The sequence below is a fragment of the Apteryx rowi genome, unplaced genomic scaffold (genome assembly GCF_003343035.1).
Source record: "Apteryx rowi isolate R43461 unplaced genomic scaffold, aptRow1 scaffold_495, whole genome shotgun sequence".
NCBI lineage: Eukaryota > Metazoa > Chordata > Aves > Apterygiformes > Apterygidae > Apteryx > Apteryx rowi.
This window is the reverse complement of record NW_020450755.1, coordinates 276,310-298,209: the sequence shown is the minus strand read 5'-3', so window position 1 is coordinate 298,209 and position 21,900 is coordinate 276,310. Positions and strand designations below refer to the sequence as shown.

The 21,900-nt window shown below is 39.0% G+C and overlaps 1 protein-coding gene across 1 annotated transcript in view; it reads right to left on the bottom strand.

The window, feature by feature from the left end:
* Positions 1–14,353: 14,353 nt before the first annotated feature.
* The window catches only part of NOX3 (NADPH oxidase 3), a 40,527-nt gene continuing 32,980 nt past the window's right edge, over positions 14,354–21,900 (bottom strand). Inside the window, exons 11-13 of the mRNA XM_026079232.1 lie at positions 20,042–20,188; positions 16,760–16,884; positions 14,354–14,480 (exon numbers count right to left, since the gene is read on the bottom strand). Coding sequence (XP_025935017.1) covers positions 14,354–14,480; positions 16,760–16,884; positions 20,042–20,188 — 399 coding nt within the window. The remainder of the gene's footprint in view (positions 14,481–16,759; positions 16,885–20,041; positions 20,189–21,900) is intronic.

Below are 21,900 nucleotides of genomic sequence, written 5' to 3'. Positions count from 1 at the left end.
GGAGTGCACCATCATCCTCCACTGAGCCTCCATTCTGAATGTGATTTTAATTCTGTTTTGAAGGGATAAGAGAAAAGGAAGGTTTCTTCCAGGCAGTTACACAAGTGTACAGAACTTGATTCATTATCCCATTTTAGAAATTGGTCTCATAGGTCCCATTTTCCAGCCTACACCTATATGCAGCAGGGTCGGCTATCTGCCACCATCACCTTACCTAACCTCAGTGTCAGTGTCTCTTTGGCCACATGGTATGATCCACAGCTGCAGCCCATAAACACACCTTGGCCTTGTTATTCAGCTTTGGGAATACTGAGCTGTGTACTACTCCAGGACCAGGGTGCTTTCCACTGTAATTCTAAAAGCTCTCCAATGACCTTTGAGATATAGCCAAAGGTACACAGTATGAGGGAACCATATGAGGTTTGTGACTTGTTCAGTGAAATATGCTAAGGACCTCTCTTTTCTGCTGAGGTGCTCACCTTCTAAATCATTTTTGGTGTCTACCATGACTCTGAGTGTCAATGTGGACAGAAAAAAAATAGATACAGCTCAGAATGGGGCCCAACTTAGGAGTTCAGGAGGACTTGACAAACTTAGGAGTTCAGAATCTTAAGCTTTGGGCTCTTTTGGCTGTCTAAAGCCAGTCATCTTCCTAGAAGTTTTCTGTGTGTTTTCTCATTTCCTCAGGACTAGATACCCTGCTGGAAGCAAAACTTTTCTCTGGATGGTGCCAGATAGAAGCTGTTGCAAAATCATTGAGTCAGTAGGGGAACATGCTTCTGAGTAAGCTGCACAGATACTGAGTTGCAGTGATGTTGTGCTGGTAATGAGTCTGAAAAAAAACGTTGTTTGCCTAAATCATCGTCAGTAAGCATCTTCACTTACACATGCCTGCTACAGTCAAGCATGGCCGTTGTATGCCCCATGCCTCCCACCAATGCAAACACACAAAGAGAGCTCATACACCCCAGGGTCATTTATGGACCTCACAAATCATTCCAAAACATCTGTAAAGGTTCTGCTGCCATATTAGTATTTCCTTCTCATGTGTGATACCACAGTCATGTCTGAGTCTAGTCCAATGATCAGAATAAGAATTGTCACTAGGCCTCCAGTTGCTTTACTGGTTCCTGCAGCTCCTGCTGCCCTACCACCCATTCTGCCAGAACTATTTTGCTCATGGACTATGAGCTCAACGCCCAGGTGTGCCCCCCAGTAGAACTGATCTTACCATCTTCTAACTAAGAAAAGTGATTGGCAAAGCCATGTTGGTTTGAGTCTTACAAACTGACTTTGCCTGCATATGTAACAAAATTCTAAGACAATCCAAACACCAAACAGAAGAAAACACCAATGCTCCTTCAGGGCAACATGGGCAAGCCTTCCAGCTGTTCCTGGTTGAGAAGAAAACCATTCCTCACTAACAATAGTCACTACAAATGACGTGTCCTGTTACACTTCCTCTGCCTCTTCTCTCCTTAAGGCCTTTGGCTGATTCTCAGTTGCTGTGTACCATTTCCCAACACAGTGAGCCCAAAAGGCCTCATACCTTTGACACAGATTAGTATTTTCGGTAATATCTATGTCACATAGATGCCTGCATTCTGCTGAAAGTTGATGTGATTTAGTCTCCTAACTCAATTCCTTTTGAAATGTTACTTTCTTAATGCTGTGTATTTGATGAGAAATCCAGTTGTAAATATAATTTTGATCTAGTTGATAAGCTAGACAAATAAATGTTATGATTTTAAGCAGCTGTAGCATCTTTCAGAGACATTAGCAGATGTGGTTTTATAGCCATATACATCTGATCATTGTCTCCCAGCCTAAACACACATTGAAATCTCATTCTTGTCTCCCTCAGAAAGCAAAGTATACAAACAAGAGCAGATAGGAATGCAAATAGACTGGAAGGACATGAAAGCTCAGTCATAGTATCCCAAGTTAAAGCCATTTTGCAAAATCAGAATGTAACTTGTGAATACTCCAGATACTTATCTTTTGTAAGAATGATCTGTCCTGTTTCCCATTTCTCAGGTAAAGGAATCTGCTCAGTCTGTTCTTGGTTTTTATTTTCATGTTGTTCCAGACATCTGCATGGAGAAATTATTCTGGTTTAAAAATTGCTTAGTTCAGGCTGTCTTCCCCAGACTTCCTTGTTGTGCTTTAATTCATCTTCTTTATTAAAGCAACTATGTGAGACTGAACTGACAAAGGTGCCTTTTCTAGAGCTTCCAAACGGATCTGTTCAAGGTAACTCTGTAGACATAATTAAAGGATTTTTTTGCAGAAAGTGTTTTGCAATATAAAGTCTTTCTCTGTTTAAATATCTTCGTCATCTTTGGTTTTTAGGAGGTTTTCATTTTAATTGTTCATCTTCTTCCTTCCTGTAGAAAGATTTAATCATGTGCTCAATCCTTTCAAAGTGACTGGGTGGAATTTTAAGTGGCAGCATACTAAAAAAGTAATTCAGCTGTGGAGCTGCTATCATTCTGATGGTTTGGGTTCAACCCTACATGAGAGCATTAATTAGCTTCAGTTCATGAAGCAAGCTCTCAATGACTGGATTTCTAGATTGCTATTGTCTCTTAGAGTAGTTTTCATTCCTCTGTTTAACAGTATGTCCAAGTGCTTCATGCTGTTGGCAGCTAGTGGAGTTGAACTTACATAGTAAGGTATGAAGTACTTCTCCCCGCCCCCCCATTATTATAAAATAAATCAAATTTATTTTATAGAGAGAATTTTGAAAATTCACAGATCCGTTTTATCAGATGAGCCTTGGATTTTGTACATTAGTTAACACTGGTCAAGAGAAATAGGATAAAATCAGCATAATAAAATGCTTTCTTTTCTATTTCTCCCATCACAACTGCAGACATTCCTAAATGTTTTCTGATTACTTCTGCAGGGTTTGAAATGTACTAAATCCCTCTTTCCCCAGCATTAATTTAATAGAAAATATTAGTGAATGGAATGAGGAGGAACGAATTTACTCTTGTAAATAGTATTATTGCAGATACAGCTTTAACGTACCTTTAAGCAGGGCAATAACCAAATACCATTAGCTTGGATTACTGTGGAGCCAATAACGCAGAGGTGATAAGGAGTTGGGATGAAGACTTCCCATCTGATTCTGTTAGAATTTATTTTAAGCTGTTAAAGGAGGCTAGACATAAGAAATGAACAGGTCCACCTTTGCAATCTTAGAAAATTCTCTAAGTGCAAGTGAGGTGGCAGAAATCAGAAAGCAAACAAATGCAGTGCAGCCTCAAATGGTCATAAAGGGGATAAGTGCATCCCAGAAAACTGAAGCAGAACATTATTTATTTACCTAGCTCTATTCTTTGTTATTGTATATTCTTTACATGAAATATTTAAAGAGGAGCTTTAATACACTTGAAAATTTTCTTATCTATCCTACGTGAAAATGAAATCTTGGCCTTTCTGACAGCCCATTGCTGTGCTATGTGGTGTTTAGCTGAATCCTGTTACTATGTGAGGCAGCAAGCATTTCCCTGTGCTCTTTGCTCAAAATAGGATCAGTCCAGCATGAAAATCTGTACTCAGATATTTGGATAATATTGCTTAGTAGAAAACCCAAAACCTTGTTTCTTTTCTGATCATATTAATTTTTTGTTTTAAACCACACATTACTTTATTGTATGTCAGAGGACCTAATTCTCATGGAAATACTTTATCATACATGTAATCATAAGAGCAAACAAGCATATATCATTTGTGTCCTGGGAATAAAAATATTTGCCATTCAATTCGTGCTGCCTAATAACAATGTTAACCATTGCCATTAATAAGAAAATCATTCAGTTCTGTTCTATGTTCATTCAGCTCACAGGTGTTTTTAAGGGCCATGTCACATACAGGTAGTACAGTTTATTGGAGAGGAATATTGCTCTAGCTGTTCATGAAATAGTCTTGGTTCTGAAAGGCTGTGGGTTAGTCCTTGTTCTGCCATTCCTTTGAGACCTTGAGGCAAACCACTTAGCATTTCTATGTCTCAGTTGCTGAACTAAAGCTGGAGGTAATAAATTTTCCACATGACAAGAATATTATGAGAAAACATGCATTCATAGCACTGAAATCCCAGAGGGACCATAGCACCTTTATAGCCTTGACGCTTAAGTATCAGCAGCCAATAATTTGCACCCAGTTAACCTTATATTGCACCAATAACTTCCAGTTAACTGAGCCTAGCTTGTATGTGGCTAGCACGGATCTTCCAGAATAGCACCCTGGCTTGACTGGATGATAGCAAAAGATAGAGATTTTACCAGTTCCTATGGTAGTGGCTTTCCAGTAGCTAATCACCTCCTCCGTTAAAAGTGAGTGTCTTATTTCCTGTTTGAAATTGTTCTTGTTATGTTTTAATATGCTAGATTAAAGAGCCTGGTACTGCCTAGATTTTCTCCACCTGAAGGTACTTGTACATTTTTACAGAGTAATCTCTTAATCTAATTTTTGATATGTTAAACTGATTGAGTCCTTTAATTGCCAGGTATTTTCTGCGGTCCTTGAACATGTTTCTGGATCTTCTTTACCCTAATTTCCTATGGACTGAGCCTTGAGCATGTCTAACCCCCTTGAAACAAAGAAACCTTCTTATATGCCTTAAATTAAGCATAAACCCAAATGCTCTGCTGAACTGGAGCCTAGTGTAGTAACGTTAATCTCTGGATATAATTGCATCCTTCCCCAAAGAGATGTATTCCTGCTTATGGACTTCCTTATTGATGGTTTTCCATATGTATAGCTGTAACAGAATCAGCATGTAGTAAAGCACTAGCTGTTTCATTATAAAAAAGTCAGACAATTTGAAGTGAATTCAATTTTTTTTTCTTTAAAGTTCAGCATTTGATATCTACAATATATCATTCTGCACTGACATTGACTAACTATACCAAATTTTACTGACCTCTTTTTGGCAAAACTCCATTTAATTTCACTGGCTGGACTCCTAAGGTCTGGTTCTGCAGAACGTTCAGCAGCTATAGTTTCTTCTGGTTTCAGTAAAAACTCTTTCAGCTCAGCACCTCCCAGCATCAGGCCATTTTAAAGTGTTTTAGGCTCCTTTATGAATGCACAATGTTATAGAAGAATGATGTACTTGCTGTAATATCAGAGGATGTCTGGCATTTCTGATTATGCTCAATGTCTTGTACTCTAGATATGTCATCTTTGTAATGACAACCACAGTTTCTATTAAATAATGAAATAATTGATGTACAGTCCTACCAGAGAAGTTGCACTCAGGCCTATATATATTACCCAAGGTGCAGTTTAGTCAGATCTAGCTGTTCTCCACCTGGCTTATATTTAAAAGAACTTCTGTGTTAACCAGTATCACTGCACACATTTGCTTGTTTCATCCTCAAGCCTTTGATGTTACACTCAGAGTTGTCCAACTGTACCTCTTAACTATCTTCCTCTTGCCTGTATGGTAAGAATATAAAAAAAAGTGATCTTAAATACCTAGCTGTGCACTGATATGCATAGCCCTCTGAATTGCCTCAGCAGAACACAAACTCAGAAAGTTGCATGGATATTTTATTAACATTAATGTGCAAATGATGGCATTGCTCAATCTAAACACTTTTACCTAAATGTAATGTAATTGTATAGTAAGGTATAATTAATGTGTTCTGTGTTGCAGGTTGATTAGGTGCCTGTGACCTTTTTAATTCAAAGTTTTTCTTTCTTTTTTTTTTAACCTTGATCAATTCCTGAAAACACCTCAATGAATGTACTTCTTATAGCAAGAGGGAACTGTGGACGTCAGCTTCTCTCAGATCTAAACCAGATAGGTTTCTATAAATTTCCCATGTACATCCATGCCAGAACTAGTGTGTGTTAATTTAGGCTTATGGTGCTTTTTTATTTTGGCTCACAAAGTTCCACATAGATCAGTTTTTGACAATAATGATTTCTGTATGGGTTTTTGCATCCTTGGATAGCAGCAAGAGGAAAGATGTTGCTTTTGTGCAGAGAACCCCTGCCCCAAGCAAAGACACAGGCCATTATGCTGGGTAGTAGGTTCAGCACAGCAATGCTGGGGCATGTTCAGATGTAGGCTGAAGGCTAGGAATTATGCAGCCAGGGGAAGGAATATATCACAGGACAAGCTTATATCTGCACTCACTCCTGCTTATTTTCATATTCACACAGAATAAAATGTTCAGATTTGGGTATCCATCATTTGGCCAAATAAAGAAAAGAAAGAACACATTTTTTAATTAAGAGAAGCTGTAAGACCACTGAAAACCAGGCCTTTTGTTAAAGTGCATAAATGCAATTTTATCCGTGTACCTTAAGGCAAGCATGATTGTAAATTGTCTTTCATATTCAGAATTACTGTACCAGAGAAACAGCCTCTACACAAGAATCAAGACAGTCCAGTGGTTTAATAGCTGAATAGTACAGATCATCCTTCAAGACCCAGCCTTGAGCCTGACATCAGTCTTCTATGCATGAGCTTCAAAGGGAACCATATTTAGTCCTCTAGAACAGTAAAAAGGTTGTTTGAAGTTAGTAAAGCACATGTGTAAGTATTGGCAGGCTCAGGGCTTTTATCCTCAATGAATACAAATGTTTTACTATGTTATAAGTCATTATTGTTTAGAAATAATAGTTGTGAATATTTGAAGCTGCTGGCCTTTGAAATACACTAGTTTGAGTGGTTCATTATACTAAACAACTTCTGTTTGTTCCTATGAATTCCGAAAGGAAATGAATATATCTTTTAAAGAGTTTAAATCTTTTAGACCTGCTTTTTAATAGGACAAAAAAATGTTTCCATGTCAACTAACACATTTGTTAACATATATTAAAACCATTGTGCAAATGAGATGTTTCTTACTGCAAATCATGAACTGATGAATGTCAAGAAGACTTGTGTTAAATAGATTTATCTGACTAGTGTTTTAAAATGCAAATCATCAGTCCACCTGTGTTTGAACATATTAATGTGTAAGTGGACGTTTTTGGAAAATGTTTCTTCCTGTGGCAGTATCTTTAATGAAATGAACACCTACTTTTATTCCACAGACACAGAAATGCAGAATTTCTCAGACAATGAAATGATTACAGACAAGGAATTACTGGTACAAAATAGTTACTCTGACTGATGGGAGAAAGCCTCAGCTCAGCCAGTTTTCAGTACTAAATAGGCTTAGGCCATCTGGTCCTTGGTGGAATGACCCCCTACCATGTAATTTTTTTGTATGACATGAACAAGGTGAATTCATACTTGGTATATGATTGGCTGAGAAGTGTGAGGAGAAGAGATGAAAGTGTAGGGACAATTTGTTTCTGCTGCAAACAAATACAGCTACTAGTCCATCTCCTACTATGCTACTTTGACCATCAGGGCTTTACATTCCTCATTACTTTACTGACTGTGCATGTTTCATTTAAGCTTCTGGTATTCACAGGTTAGGCTGGGTGGAAGCACTGTCACATTTTTCTTTTTCTTTTCTCTGTCCGTGAAGAAATTCAAGTGATATTCCCTGAAAAAAAATTACTGAAATTGTTGACCAGTTAAGATTATAAATCTACCATGTCAATTAGATTGTTACTTCTCCAGAGCAGCCAAGCTGCCTTTAAGGCAGTTCCTATAAAATCTCTAATCGGAAGTATGCAAACATTTGGAAAGTTCTGCACTTTTTTGCAGGTAATAGTATTTGCTATTAACCATATAGAATATTCTATTTTATCTAAAAGCAGGAAAGAAGCAGGAGATTCCTTATAATGATAATGATATGATACATGCATAGTATGATGGAAGTTCAGTTAAAAGTGCAGTTCCTGTTTGATCTTTCAGTGTAAACTAAAGAGCAAACTTAAATAACTTCCATTACATGCATAACTGGGGGGAGAAGAAGAGGAGGGAAGCCCAAAACATATAAAGCCATATATTTAACTTATTAGTGAATAAACTTAAATTATCATAACACAACTTCAATTATTGTAATACCACTATTTTTATTGTAAGAGCCAAAGTAATTAATCTATATATTTACAATGCTTGTCCGTGATTAGTTTTCTGTCACAGGATGTGATGAGTCTGTGCTGTTATGACTATATTTTATTTACTAATATTTTCCTACACAGTGCTGAACACTTCCTGCTGAAGAAGCTGAATGGACAAATCCATGAAGATATCTTTCATTTTCCCTGACAGTGAATGATGTTTCCATATACAAACATAATAATAGAGTCATTACATATGCACTCACATTATCATAGCTGCTCTGTGCTCAGTATTATTCAAAACAAGGCAGGAAGCCAAATCTTCCTAGTTTCCATTTTGATTTAAATTATATTTGTAATAAAGGGATTTTCATTCAGCCTAAATGCAGTTTCATCCTAGTCCAACAAACCTCCCCACTTCTTTTTTATTATTATTATTTTTCTTTTATTCTAGGTCATTCAGTGCTGATACAAGTGAAATTCTCCACTGGTGGTGATAACAGCAGTGCTACTCAATGAACTATAACAAGGGCTCTAAATGCATCTCCTGTAGCATACCACAGTGATTTGCAAAAGTGGGAATAAATCAAAGCAGTGAAGAGATGCCATGTTGAGCCAGAAGCTAAATGTTACATCTTGTTGCATGAGGCTACGGGGAGAACAGATCCTGCTTTTCTGGCAGCACAATATCTTTGTGCTTGTTACCTCTGATCCAACCCCATTAAAACAATCATTCAGAATCTGCAGGAAATTGTCACCTCTTTCTTTCATGCAATGGCAGCTGGTATTGGTACCTACACACATTTCTCATTTCCTTCAAGATTTTCAACACACATAAAAAAAGAAGCTTAATTTATATTAAAAAATGTGTCAGCTTACCCTGAGGCTCAGCACGGGCACCAGGGAAAAAAAAAAAAGATAAATGCCTCTAGGTGAACTGGCAGAGGCTCTAATTCTCCATTCATTCTACTGCTACACAGTATGCACTGCATTAATCATTTCACATAGGCAGGCATTTAGAAAAACTTCAACAATTTTAAAACAAAGATGCATTGCCCTAAACTCAATAATAATACAACTGTATCTTGTAAAACAAGCTCAGTTCACACACACTGTGTCCCCTAATAGAAGAGATATAAAATAATCTTGTAGTCTTCTGTGACATAATTTTTATTCTGTTTCATTTGTCTATACAGCTATGTCCCCTCTAGTGGGCATTTTCCCATGTATTGTGTATAAGTATACATATGTAATGTTGTCATTTGTCTTATTCAACTGCTGTCATACTTAGGATGTTTTCTACTTCCCATTTTTATTGTGTGGCTAGATAAATGCATTATGTAATCCTAGTGAACTCTATGTTATACCTCAGTCCAATCCTAATGTAGTTTTTCTTTAAGTTTGTATGCTTCTTGGGAGAGTGGAAAGGTTATTTTAATAAGGACAAAATTTCTCATTCTTCTAGTTTGTGTAAATGTTGCAAAGTTTTTATTTTGTTCCCCCCCATTTCCAAATTGTCCTGTGTTCCAAATGCTTGACAATGTTGAAGTCCCAAAGCTAAATATAAATAATACTTGGAGGAGCAAGACAAATTCAATTCTAGAAAGGCAGTAATGACATGCTCAGATAGACTTTGAAGATAAACAATAAAGACTGTGAGGAGAAAGACTATTCTAGAGGATAGGAACTATAGAAATGGCAACTCTTGTGCCAATAAGAACTACCAGAACATAGCAGTAAAGAAAGAAAAAGAACTAAATTCTGGTCTCATGAAGGCCATTGTCTTACTCTTTTGAAGTACAAAATGCTGTAAGGCTGGCTGACCTAACCAGCTGGAGATCTCTCTTAGAGAAAGCATTACAGGTTGTACAGATGGTGTGCGTAGTTTTATGTTAGTCCCAGCGTGTTAGGAGATCTGGCTCCAGGGAACACTGGGCCCTGGATGGGCTGTTTGGAACACAGTTGTTAGACAACAGTGTTTACAGCAGCTCTGCAGCTGGTCTGAATTGTGTTTCAGGATTTCCAGCACCTGCCAGCAGAAGGTTTGCAGAGCTGAAAAGTTGACTTACTGTTTTGTATCTACCTCTGAATGCTATGTCAGTGTATCAGAGAACAGATAACTATTCTGAATAACATAATCTGTGACCTATGAGGAAAAGCTGGATCAGTTACACAGGAGATTTAAAAACAAGAAATGCAGATATGAATTAGACTCTGTTAAAAATGCTAAACAGCAATATGTGTATGGGTACATTTTGATACACCATTCTCAAGGCTGTCAGCTTGGTGTAAGTGTGATAAAATTGGATGCAAACATAATTCCTCCCATTTCTGCAACCAACCAAACAAAAAGTTCTTTTAGAAATGATGTGGAACTTGGTGGGGGTTGGATCCTGCAGGTCAGCAACTGGTTGCTTGACTTGTGTCAACAACAGGGATTTGGCTTTTATGACTATGGGACCCTCTCTGAAGATCAAGGGCTGCCAGGAAGAGGTGGGATCCACCTGCCCAAGTGGGTCAGAGGCATCTTTGCCAACAAACTGGCCAATATGGTGAGGAGAACTTTAAACTGGAAACAATGAAGGAGGGAGATGATGACTCATAATAAAGTGGGGAAGGTGGTGGACCAGGCTGGCAAGCAAAGAGTGCAGGGCAATGTGGACAGGAGAGACCTCGTAATCAACAAAACAGGGAAGAAGAGGGCCCACACAAAGTATATGCACACAAATACAGAGGTGCCGAGAGGAGACCATGATGAGGGAAGCTCTTACACCTTTTCTGGAAAATCAGCATAACTCTGAATTGCTTGTACACTAATGCACACAGCATGGGGAACAAACAGGAGGAATTAGAGGTTGTGTGCCATTGCAGGGCTATGATCTCATTGGGATCACAGGGACCTGGTGGGGGATAGCTCATATGACTGGGGTGCTGCAATGGATGAATACAGGCTCTTTAGGAAGGCCCATGCAGGATGGTGAGGAAGGGGAGTCACCCTTTATGCGAGAGAGTCGCAGGAATGCATAGAGCTCTGCCTGGGAACAGGTGATGGGTCAGCTGAAATCTTGTGTCATGGCCTGCATTAGCAGGCAGACCAATGTGGATGACGTTCTAGTGTGTGTCTGCTACAGATTGCCTGATCAGGAAGAAGTAGATGAGACCTTCTTCAGACTACTGGAAGAAGCCTCATATTCACAGGCCCTGGTCCTCATGGGGGACCTAAACCACCCTTATCTCTGCTGGAGGGCGACACAGTAGGGCACAAGCAATCCAGGAGGTTTCTGGAGTTCATTGCTGACAGCTTCCTGACTCAGATGATTGAGGAACTGATGAGAGAAGATGGTCTCCTGGACCTCTTACTTAGAAACAAAGAAGAACTAGTTGGGGATGTGAATGTTGGAGGCAGCCTTGGCTGCAGCAACCGTGAGATGGTATAGTTCAGGATATGGAAAGAAGGGAGCAAGGCAAATAGCAGGATTGCAACCCTGAATTTCAGGCAAGCAGACTTTGGCCTGTTCATGGACCTGCTTGGAAGAATCCCTTGAGATACAGTCCTGGAAAGGAGAGAGGTCCAGGAGAGGACCTTGATTTTCAAGGAGCACTACTCAAAGCTCAACAATACTCTACTCCAATGTGCAGGAAGTCAAGCAGCAAGCAAAGGTGCCGGAGGCTTCCATGGACAAGTCACTCCTGACGAAACTCAAACATAAAAAGGAAGAGTACCAGAGGTGGAAGAAGGGACAGGTGACCCAGAAGGAATATAGAGACAGTGCCAAGCATGCAGGGATAGGGTTAAGAAAGCCAAAGCCTGCTGAGAGTTGAGTCTGGTGAGAGACATGAAGGGCAACAAGAAGGGCTTCTACAAGTACATCAACTGCAAAAGGAAGACAAGGAAAAAAGTTTGCCCACTGCTGAATGGGGCAGGGGACCTGTTGACAAAGGACTTGGAGAAGGCCGATTTATTAAATATGTTCTTTGCCTTGGTCTTTACTGCTAAGACTTGCCTTTAGCAATCCCAGGCCCCTGAGACAAGCGGGAAAATCTGAAGCAATGAAGACTTACCCTTGGTGGAGGAGGATCAGGTTACGGAACATTTAAGCAAACTGAACATACACAAGTCCATGGGACCTGATGCACATGGAACCTCAGTCCCACGAGTGTTGAGGGAGCTGGCCAGTGTCACTGTGAGGACACTCTCAATTACCTTTGAAAAGTTGTGGTAATCGGGGGAAGTTCCTGAGGACAAGAAGACAGCAAATGTCACTCCTATCTTCAAGAAGGGCAAGAAGGAGCATCTGTGGAACAACAGGCTGGTCAGCCTCACCTTGATTCCTAGAAAGGTGATGGAGCTGAAAGTAGCTTCCTCCTGGAAACCTCCTGGAAACCATTTCCAGACATATTAACGACAAAGAGTCAGCATGGATTTATGAAGGGGAAATCATGGCTGACTGAAGTTGTTTATCTCAGCTTTAGCAAGGCTCTTGATGCTGTCTCCTATAACATCCTCATAGACAAGCTGATGAGTATGGGTTAGATAAGTGGACAGTGAGGTGGATTGAAACCTGGCCGAACTGCCGAGCTCAAAGGGTTGTGATCAGCAGCACAAAATACATCTGGAGGCCAGTCGCTAGTGGTGAACTGCAGGGGTCAAGACTGGGACCAGTACTGTTTAACATCTTCATTAATGACCTGGATGACAGAACAGAGTGCTCCCTTGGCAAGTCTGCAGATGATACAAAACCGGGGGAAGCGTTTGATACACCAGATGGTTGTGCTGCCATTCAGAGGGACCTTGCCAGGCTGGAAAAATAGGCCAGGAAGAATCTCCTGAAGTTCAGCAAAGGGAAGTGCAAAGTTCTGCACCTGGGAAGGAAAACCCCAAGAAGCAGTATAGGCTGAGGGCCAACTGGCTGGAAAGTAGCTTTGCAGAAAAGGCCCTAGGAGTCCTGGTGGACAGCAAGGTGACCATGAATCAGCAGTGCCGCCCTGCAGCAAAGGCGACCAGCAGCCTTCTGGGCTGCATTAGGCAGAGTGTGGCCATCAGGTCAAGGGAGGTGATCCTTCCGCTCTGCTCAGCTCTGGTGAGGACACATCTGGAGTGCTGTGTCCAGTCCTGAGCTGCCCAGTACAAGAGAGATGTGGGCATACTGGAGTGAATCCAGCAGAAAGGGACTGGAGCATCATCCTCATATGAGGAGATGCTGAGAGAGCTTGGATTGTTCAGCCTGGTGAAGGGAAGGCTCAGGGGGATCTTATCAATGTGTATAAATACGTGATGGATAAATATGAACTGTATATAAATAAAAAGAAGAGAGAGCCAGACTTTTCTGAGCGGTATTGAGTGACAGGACAAGAAGCGATGGGCACAGATTGAAATCCGGGAAATTCCACTTAAACATAAGAAAACCCTTTTTTACTGTGAGGGTGGTTGAGCACTAGCACAGGTTTCCCAGAAAGGTTGTGGAGTGTCCATCCTTGGAGATATTCAAAACCAGCTGGACATGGCCCTGAGCAACCTGTTCTAGGTGACCCTAGGTGCTCTGAGTGGGGGGGGGTTGGAGTAGACATTCTCCAGAGGTCCCTTCCAACCTCAGCAACTCTGTGATATCTGTAATTCTGTATCTTTTAAAGCCCATTCTGCAGTGCCAATGAAGCAGTGTGTCATTTAAAGGACACCTGATACTTGTTCCCACCGTTTCAGTTGCCTGTCTTAGGAGAGCCGTTCACTGAGCATAAAAATTTCTGGAGTCTACTCAACATATTAATCTTCAGAATATACTAGTTTATGGCATGTACCACCACACTGCAGAAATAACAGGTTTAAATAGTGCATGGTGTAGAGCAAAAGGAATTTGGTGAACAGTGTTTATTTAAACATTATTGCTATGGTACAAAGGGTGATGTGGATATGTGTGCAGTAGGAGGCTAGAAGAAGTGAGAAATTAGAACAACAGGAAGGAAAGTACTTTGAATGGCTGGACATGTAAACAACTGGAATGACAGAATAGCCTGCAGTAGTAGTTTGATTATACACAACAGTGAAGTACTGTTTTAAATGTCTGATTTATTCATGTATTTTTCTTTAAAGGTTGGTGGTTTGTATTTATTTTCACATAGCTGTAGATGGATTCACAACATAGCAGAGTAAGCAATGGAGAATCAGCCCTTCAGTTCTTCAAAGGAAAGACTAAAGATGGGGTCCAAATCTTTAGCTGGCATAGGATAAAATTTTTCCACTGAAGTCAATGCAGCTACTTCATTTTACAACTGCTAATATCTGGCCTGAATGCAGCAGAATGAGTAGAGGACTGGAGAAGGTGAGGAAAAGACACTATTTGGTAATATCTATTATACAGTTAAGAAGTACAGCCTAGAAACTTTCTTTGTTGTAGTGAAACTGAACCCCTCTTGGATCAGCCGATGAATATGAATTGCACATCTTTTGAAGGATCTTGGAGAGAGTCTTGGGTCCACAGAAAAATACTCCAATACTGTTGCTGTAATCACAATAACAATGAAACATAAAAGTAGCATAGCTAACAGAAAAATACACCTTTTAGCAGTCTCCAGCTTTGCTAATTTTGAAATGGCTTTTTGAGAAATGCATTTGAAAAGTCTTGTGTTATTGTCACAAAGGATTATTGTATAACTCTTGTAATACTTCAGTGTTTATTGTCTCTTATTACATTATTTATTTAGATTGCCATTTTGGAGGTCACATATTATTTTAAATGGTTGTTGTTAGTTTTGATCCTCCTAGGTTTTTTTTAAGACAGAGAAATAAAGACAAGGGCAAACAACACACTCCTTGGACTGAAATTTTTCTATGCTTTTTCTCCAGCTATTTTTTTTTCCTAAAAAAATGGACAGAAGTCTCAGTTTTTTCTGAGTTTTCCTAATTTTTTTTTTCATTTTACCCTTTTCTACCTATGGACAATTTTTAAATGGCTGATTTCTTTTTTAATTTTGCCTATAGATAGTTCTCATAAAATAATAAGAACATTTCCAATGAAATAAACAACTGTGTTCGTGCCTGTTACAAGCAACTGGAACCCTGGCTCTTTACTGCTAAGTGCCTTAAAGGGTTAGCTTTTAAGAACAGATACGCAGCACATCTTCCTGGAAAACATATGTATGCACACATGGAAACACACACTTCCTGAGCTACTGAGGAAAGSTGAAACTAGTTAAACAACGTGCAAGAGACAAGTGACAGCATGAGTTTCAAAAAGCTTGCTCCTGTAAAGGAGTGGCTGTAGATCTGATTTTGGTGCCAAAGCTATTGTCCCCAGAAGTAGTGCTCTAGTATTGCTCTAGTGCTCTATTGCACTAGGTTTAACCTAGAGTGGTATATTCCTGCTAATCTGCAAAAAGACACTGTTGCAGCCAAGAGAGACCCCCTGGACCTAGATGCAGGGACTCAAAATTTAGTCAGTTCATAAGAGCTGATTGTTCCTTCACACAATAGAAACTCTCAAGGTTCTCTGCATCTTTAACCTTCTGTAACTCAAACCAAGAAAAGTTTGGGTATTTGTTCTTCAGGATGCGTTAGGAGCCCAAGAAATGTTTATTTCATGCAGTGTTTTCTTTAATACGTTCAAAGTTGACCATAAATATGTGCATCTTGACTTAGAAGCAAATACAAGTTTTTCTGTAACTATAAATACAAGTTCTATTCTACAAATATAAATACAATATGTAACTATAAATACAAGTTTTGCTATAACTTTAATGCTGGCTTTCTAAGGAAATATCACAATAGTCAGTATGGAAAGTTAATGCCCATCTTCTTCCCTGAGCATCAGAAAACCAGATTTTTCTCAGTTGCATTTAAGAAAAATAACAAAACAATAATGTTTCAACTATAAAAGCTTTGTTATTGCAATAGAGTCATTTTAAAAGGTCTTTCAAAAATCATATTTTTTACTGTTGGCCTTTTTCTATTTTTAATCTTTCTTATTTCCTGATTGTATTCTCTTTGACCACTATCAAGTGGTTTCTCTATTACTATTATTTTTGCAATTTTATGGTATTCTTGTAGCTTACTGTATTCTCTTTGATCACCCTCCCCCCGCTTCAGCTTTTTCTTGGGTCTTTTTCATCCTTAAAAAAGTGTTTTCTTCCTTTTCTTTTTGTATCATTGTCTCCCAAGTGCAGGCCTTTATTTTGTATTAAAAGGTAAATGTTTGGAAATAATAAAGAGTTACAAAGATTCTGGAATTTTCTACTGCTGAACACAAAATATTTCAGATTCTTCCTTCAAAGGCTTTCAGGAACAAAGAGGCTTTTCACAGACCACTAGCAAATCCACCAAGTTCAAATGAACTGTCTTTGCCAGCAGAGATGAACTAATAACAGAACAGCATAGTCTTGCAAGAGTAGCCAAATATGTTAGGGGAACAAACATATCCTTGACATYATAAGAAAAAAATCACAGTTTATCTCTTTAATAACCATCTTCAAGGGAAATTAATGCTACTTTGTCCTTTGTGCAGAACAGTAATTGGATTGTGTGTTTCAATTATATCTGGACAAAGGCCAGGATATTGAAATACTTCTAAATATTAGATTTTCTTGTCCAAAAATTAGATTTTATTGTCATTCTCTTTCCGAGATTTCTTCATTAAAAGCTTCATTAGGTATAAATCTTCTTTCCACACAGCAAAAAACTAAATTATTTTAAAAGGGTCATTTAAAAAGGTTCACCCTCCCTTCCTCCCACTGTTTATGCTGAGAGAAGAGTTACATAACAAGGTTAGAAGCTAACCTGCCTTACCTAGGATGATTTTCAGCTAGTTGCTTGAACTCAGTGTCCCAGTTTGGCCTTCCATAGAAGGTCTTCTGTCTCAAACCAGTAATTACATCCATCTTGTCATCATAATGTAGGGCTATGTGAGTAGCCTAAAGGCACATTTACAAGGTAATCATTTTAGAATCAACAATGTATATTCCAAGGAAGAGGAGAAAACAATAATACTATCTCTGAATGAAAGATAGACATATGAATTAGGGAAAGAAAATTGCATAATTATCAAATGGCTGCACTCCAGCATAGAGGGAGAAGGAGAGGTACGCTCTGAAGATTGTATAAAATGACTAAAAGCATAAAAAGCACTTCCAAAAGTGACTTAGGCCCAGGACCTCAAAGGTGTTCAATTGCTTAAGATGAAATGTTTGAAAGAAGTTGGAATTAAATACTTATCTTTACTGGCATTGGCCTAAGTGCCTAAATCACTTTCACAGGCAGGTCTTAGATTCCTAAACCTCTAAGCAGCTTTTGAATATCACACCCTACATTTCCTTTATTGAAGATACTGAAGAGACAGCAACCATTCTATGGCTGAGCTGAAGTTTAGGAAAGGGAAGAAAGTTCAATGCAATCATGTTTGATGACAAATATTAGAAATTATGTGCACCTTAGGAACTCTAGGTATGTCCAGAGCTTTTTCTGCTGCTCATGGAGAAGATAATAGCACATGTACTAAGTTTTCAAGGGTAAAACCCTGACTGTTTTGTCTCTTTTTGTCAGGTGGAGGGAGAGGCAGGGAGTAGATCAGCTGAGTTTGAGCACTGAATTAAGTAAGTTACATAGCTCCTGGTGCCAAGAAACAAAATCCTGATTTTCATGGGCATTTACTGTTTCTCATAGATCCTCTGCCGCACCCATAACCAAGATTTCTGACTACTTTCCAGGTGCGCTTGAAAACAAAACCTCTCTCTCTCTCCTAATTGTACTGCTATTGGGTAGGATGAATATGCTTGTTTTCATTACAGACTATCATCACTACTATCATTGTCAAGAAATTACTGGAGGAAAGCTATGTTAAAAAGGGTTTTGCATTCAGGCCATAGCATGAACTAGGCATCTCTTGCAGAAGTGGTTGCCAAAATTTTTATCTGTTTTCTAGGAATGTGCTCCTGTGCTAATGAGTCTTTTCTGTTGCTTGACAACTTAATTATTCCGGTCAAGCACAGCTGTCACAAGAGGTCATGTTTCTAGAAGTTTTTTTCTTGGTTTGGGCCAATGTCATGGAGGACTTAGAATAGTGTAAGAAAGAACTTGAAATGTATTTAGTGAGTGGTGTGCAGGGGGTGGGATTTGTGAATTTTTTATGGCAAAATTGTGCCACTCAGTAGATGGGCTATTTCCATTCACATCAAGTGGGACTTTTTTTAGGATTGTTGGTGTCAGTCCTACATACAACTTACTGTGTTACTGATGCCTAGGAGTCTCAAGGACATTACAAGGAGCATGATTTCTTGACTAAGCAGAGACAGACATCTGACATCTGTCCATCCAATGCCAATAGGGAATCCACAAAGAGCTTGAAGCATTGAATAAACATTATGACTGAAAAGTAAACACCCTCGCAACAATGGAAGATGTACTAGATGTAAATTGTCCCTCCTGCTTTGGTTCAGCTTCATCTAACTACTAGTCATCTAAATGGAGAGATGGCTAGGAGAGAATGCTGGTTTTGTTGCTTACTAAAGGAGAAGTAGTAGTGGTAGTAGTTGAGCATCTTTCAAATATTACTGGTGTTGAAGCTCTCATTGAGAGGAGTGATGAACTGGGATTTCCTAAAGATAAGTAGGAAAGACCTATAAGATAAGGGAGTTTTGTGGATCTCAGAAAGTAGCGGGCCAGTTGCCAAGTACAGTTCCCTGAACTTGGTCTGAGTAGGAGAAGCAACCTTTCAAAAGTGCTCCTCTTCACCTGCAACCTTTTAGAAGTGGGATAACAATATTTTATACTTGGGGTCTTCAGAAGCAAGGGCAGGTCCGGGGTTGGGGTGGACTGGCCCAACTCCAGAAGTGCTTCTGCAGACTCATAGGAGACTGGATGAACGGGTTTGGGGAGAAGGTAGTGGCACTTTGAAAAGACATCCCAGCAAGAAGTGTTGTCTCCCTACCCAACTTCTGAACTGACATTTGTCCAAGAAGGAAGTGGGATACTGACAGCTGAAAGATGTTGGCAGCTTTGTGTCCTGTTAGGTTCTTGAATAGCTTCTTTCAAAACAGGTATTAGGTAATACCCTGTGATACTGTTAACACAGGGTCATGGCTTGTATAACAATGGTAAAAGTGCCATATACTTCACAACGGGAGTAGATTTTTCATTTCAAAGGATGTTTTTATACACTCCCTTAGGTACTAGTTGTATAAAAAGCGTGAATACAGTTTTATGCACATATCTCATTACCTGACATAAACCCTAAGGAAAGCAGAAAGAAACAATGTATTTTTGGCAGGGGAGGCAGGAAGGGAAATGCTCTATGACATCTTCTATTTTCTATCTCTGCTAGGCAGTCCTTTCATTCAATAGAAACAGCAGGAAATAAAACACTAGAGCAAGGAGTCTCCTATGAGAGTTTTTCTGGTAGGTGCCTAAGTCTATTTGCAGTGTGCTCTGAGTGATCGGTTAAAAAAAGAAAGAAAATCAACTCATTTGGGTCTAGATAAAGACTAAAGAAGTTGAAAAAAATCCACCCAGTCTAAGATTTAAGTGCCTTAAGGTGGGATGATCCAATGAAATTACAAGATGTTAATTTTAAAGCCAAGCTATGAAAATATCTTTTTAAACAACGTGAATTAGTCCATAAAATTCATTGCCATAATGTTCTGAGTGCAGCAGGGTTCAAACTGGACATATATATGAACAACAAAAGTTATAATAAATATTAAGAGTAAATAAAGCCAACACTTTTTATACAACTCTTCATATTTCAAAGCAAAATGCCAGGACCTACTTAAAGAAAGATGTGTGGACAAAATGTCCCTTCGCAAACTTCTGAAAGACCTTCTGCACTTTCCTCTAAAATATCTGGTAATCAGCACTGCCCAGAACAAGGTACAGGAGTGGAAGGATCACTGGCTTGATCTCTCTGTTCCTATTTTCCTGAATACGAGATGGAAACAGGCAGCCTGGTGTCTTTATATTTACAGTTCTTTGTGTCTCTGCTTCATCCATCATTCATTCTACTGTTCCTGTTCCATATGTTACCATACTGGAAAAGCAAGGTACATTAACTCAGACTCATAAGAGCTTCATTATTACCTGACTTTCATCCCAACCAGTAAGAAATATATGATAACTTAGAAAATCATTTTTCCCTTTTTCAGCCATTTTTGCTTCCAAAAAGGATAGCAGATCAGCAAACCACTCAAATGCTGATGGGTCTCGACAAATCCAGTAAAAATAAACCTGTCAGATGAAAGTAGAGAGATTTAAAAAGAAGCAAACTTTCAATAAAACTTCTTAATGACTGAGTCAAATCATCAACCGTRTAGTGTGCTACTCTTCTCGACTGTAAACTTAAACATAATCACATGTCATTTTGATGATGCAGAGTTTCTATCTTTTAAACAATTTCTTTTTCATCTTAAAGATTGAGTGACTATATTAATGTGTTAATAAAGATAGTCAAAGTACAAGTTTCCCATGTCCCTCTGCCAGTGCATCTTAACTTTAATTTATAATACCTAATCCTTCATTTCTTGCAAATAACATGATTACTTTTTGAAAATTTGGATTGATTTTCAGTTACACTGAAAAGGGAATTAGTTTCATCTAGCACTGCAGCAAGGAATTCTATTTTCTCAAGACCTTATGCCACAGGTTAACAATTGATGTGGTCAGAAGGTATGATTATGTTCTTCAACTCAAATACCATATATAAAACAGGCCACAGGTTGTCCCTAGTTCTTTTTTAATTTCTTGTTTAAATTAGAGCATATAATTTCTAAAGAAACATGAAACTATGATTTTAAAATTGCCAAAGAGGAAAAATCAACCACTATGCCATGATTTGGTGTTCTAATGGTTAAAAACCTCCTCTCTATGAAAAAAAGTGCACTGTATTTCTCATCCAGATTTCTCTAGCTTCATCTTCCATCTGCTGGATCTTATTTTACTGTTGTCTGTTGGATTGGAGAGCCCATTATTAAAGCTTTGTTCCCCAGGTAGAAATTAGAGACTGGGCTCCAGTCACCCTATAATCCTCTCTATGGAAAACCAAACATTCCTGGGATCTGTCACTGTGAGGCACATTTTCCATCCTTTAATCATTTTTGTGGCTTTTCTCTGAATCTTCCTCATCTGTTGCACAGACACTCATAAACAGAGTGTTTGTTAAAAAATGCTTATTTCTTGGGATCTTGACATAGGGTAATGCTTGCATAGGGAATCAGATCTTTCAGACAAGTTGTTTGGTCACTCTCCATATGCTGGTGAAAGTCTTTATTGTAAGAGTCCTTACATGGGATATTCAGTGGGATCAGGTGAGAATCCCCAACACCTGTGTTCTGCTCAAATCTTATATCTAGCTGGCCCAGGGACCTCTGTGACCACTCCAGCACATGCATGATATATTGTGATTGATTATCTTAACTACATACAAAGCATCTTCTAACTACTTAACTATGTACAAAAGACTGTTCAATGTGACCATTTCTGCAGAAACAGTTTCTACTGATCATTTACACGTGTCTTATTTATGCACAAGTTGATCAATTTTGCAGCCAGAACCGCCCGTGGAGTCTCTGGATTGGCTAGATTACCCACCCAGTATCTTAATTAACACACTGAAACATGCAGTTGGCCTAGGCAGAGCAGCAGCTGCCTCGGAGAATCTTCAGGATAGTCAGAAATTCCCACCTGGAAACCTCCTCCACCAATTAGTCAAATGCTTTGCTGTGAAGATGGCTGGGAGTTCAGTCAATCACCAGGTTTTAAGTCAGTCCACCATCTCAAACCAGTCCATCTGTGTAGAGGACTAGATAGAGAGCTCCTGGACCACCTAGGGAATGAATGTCTACTGAGCATTGGGTGTGTTCCCAGACACAACCCTGATACCCTGCTGCAACACAATTATAACTATAAGACAAATTTGATTTCCATTCTTATAACTTACATAC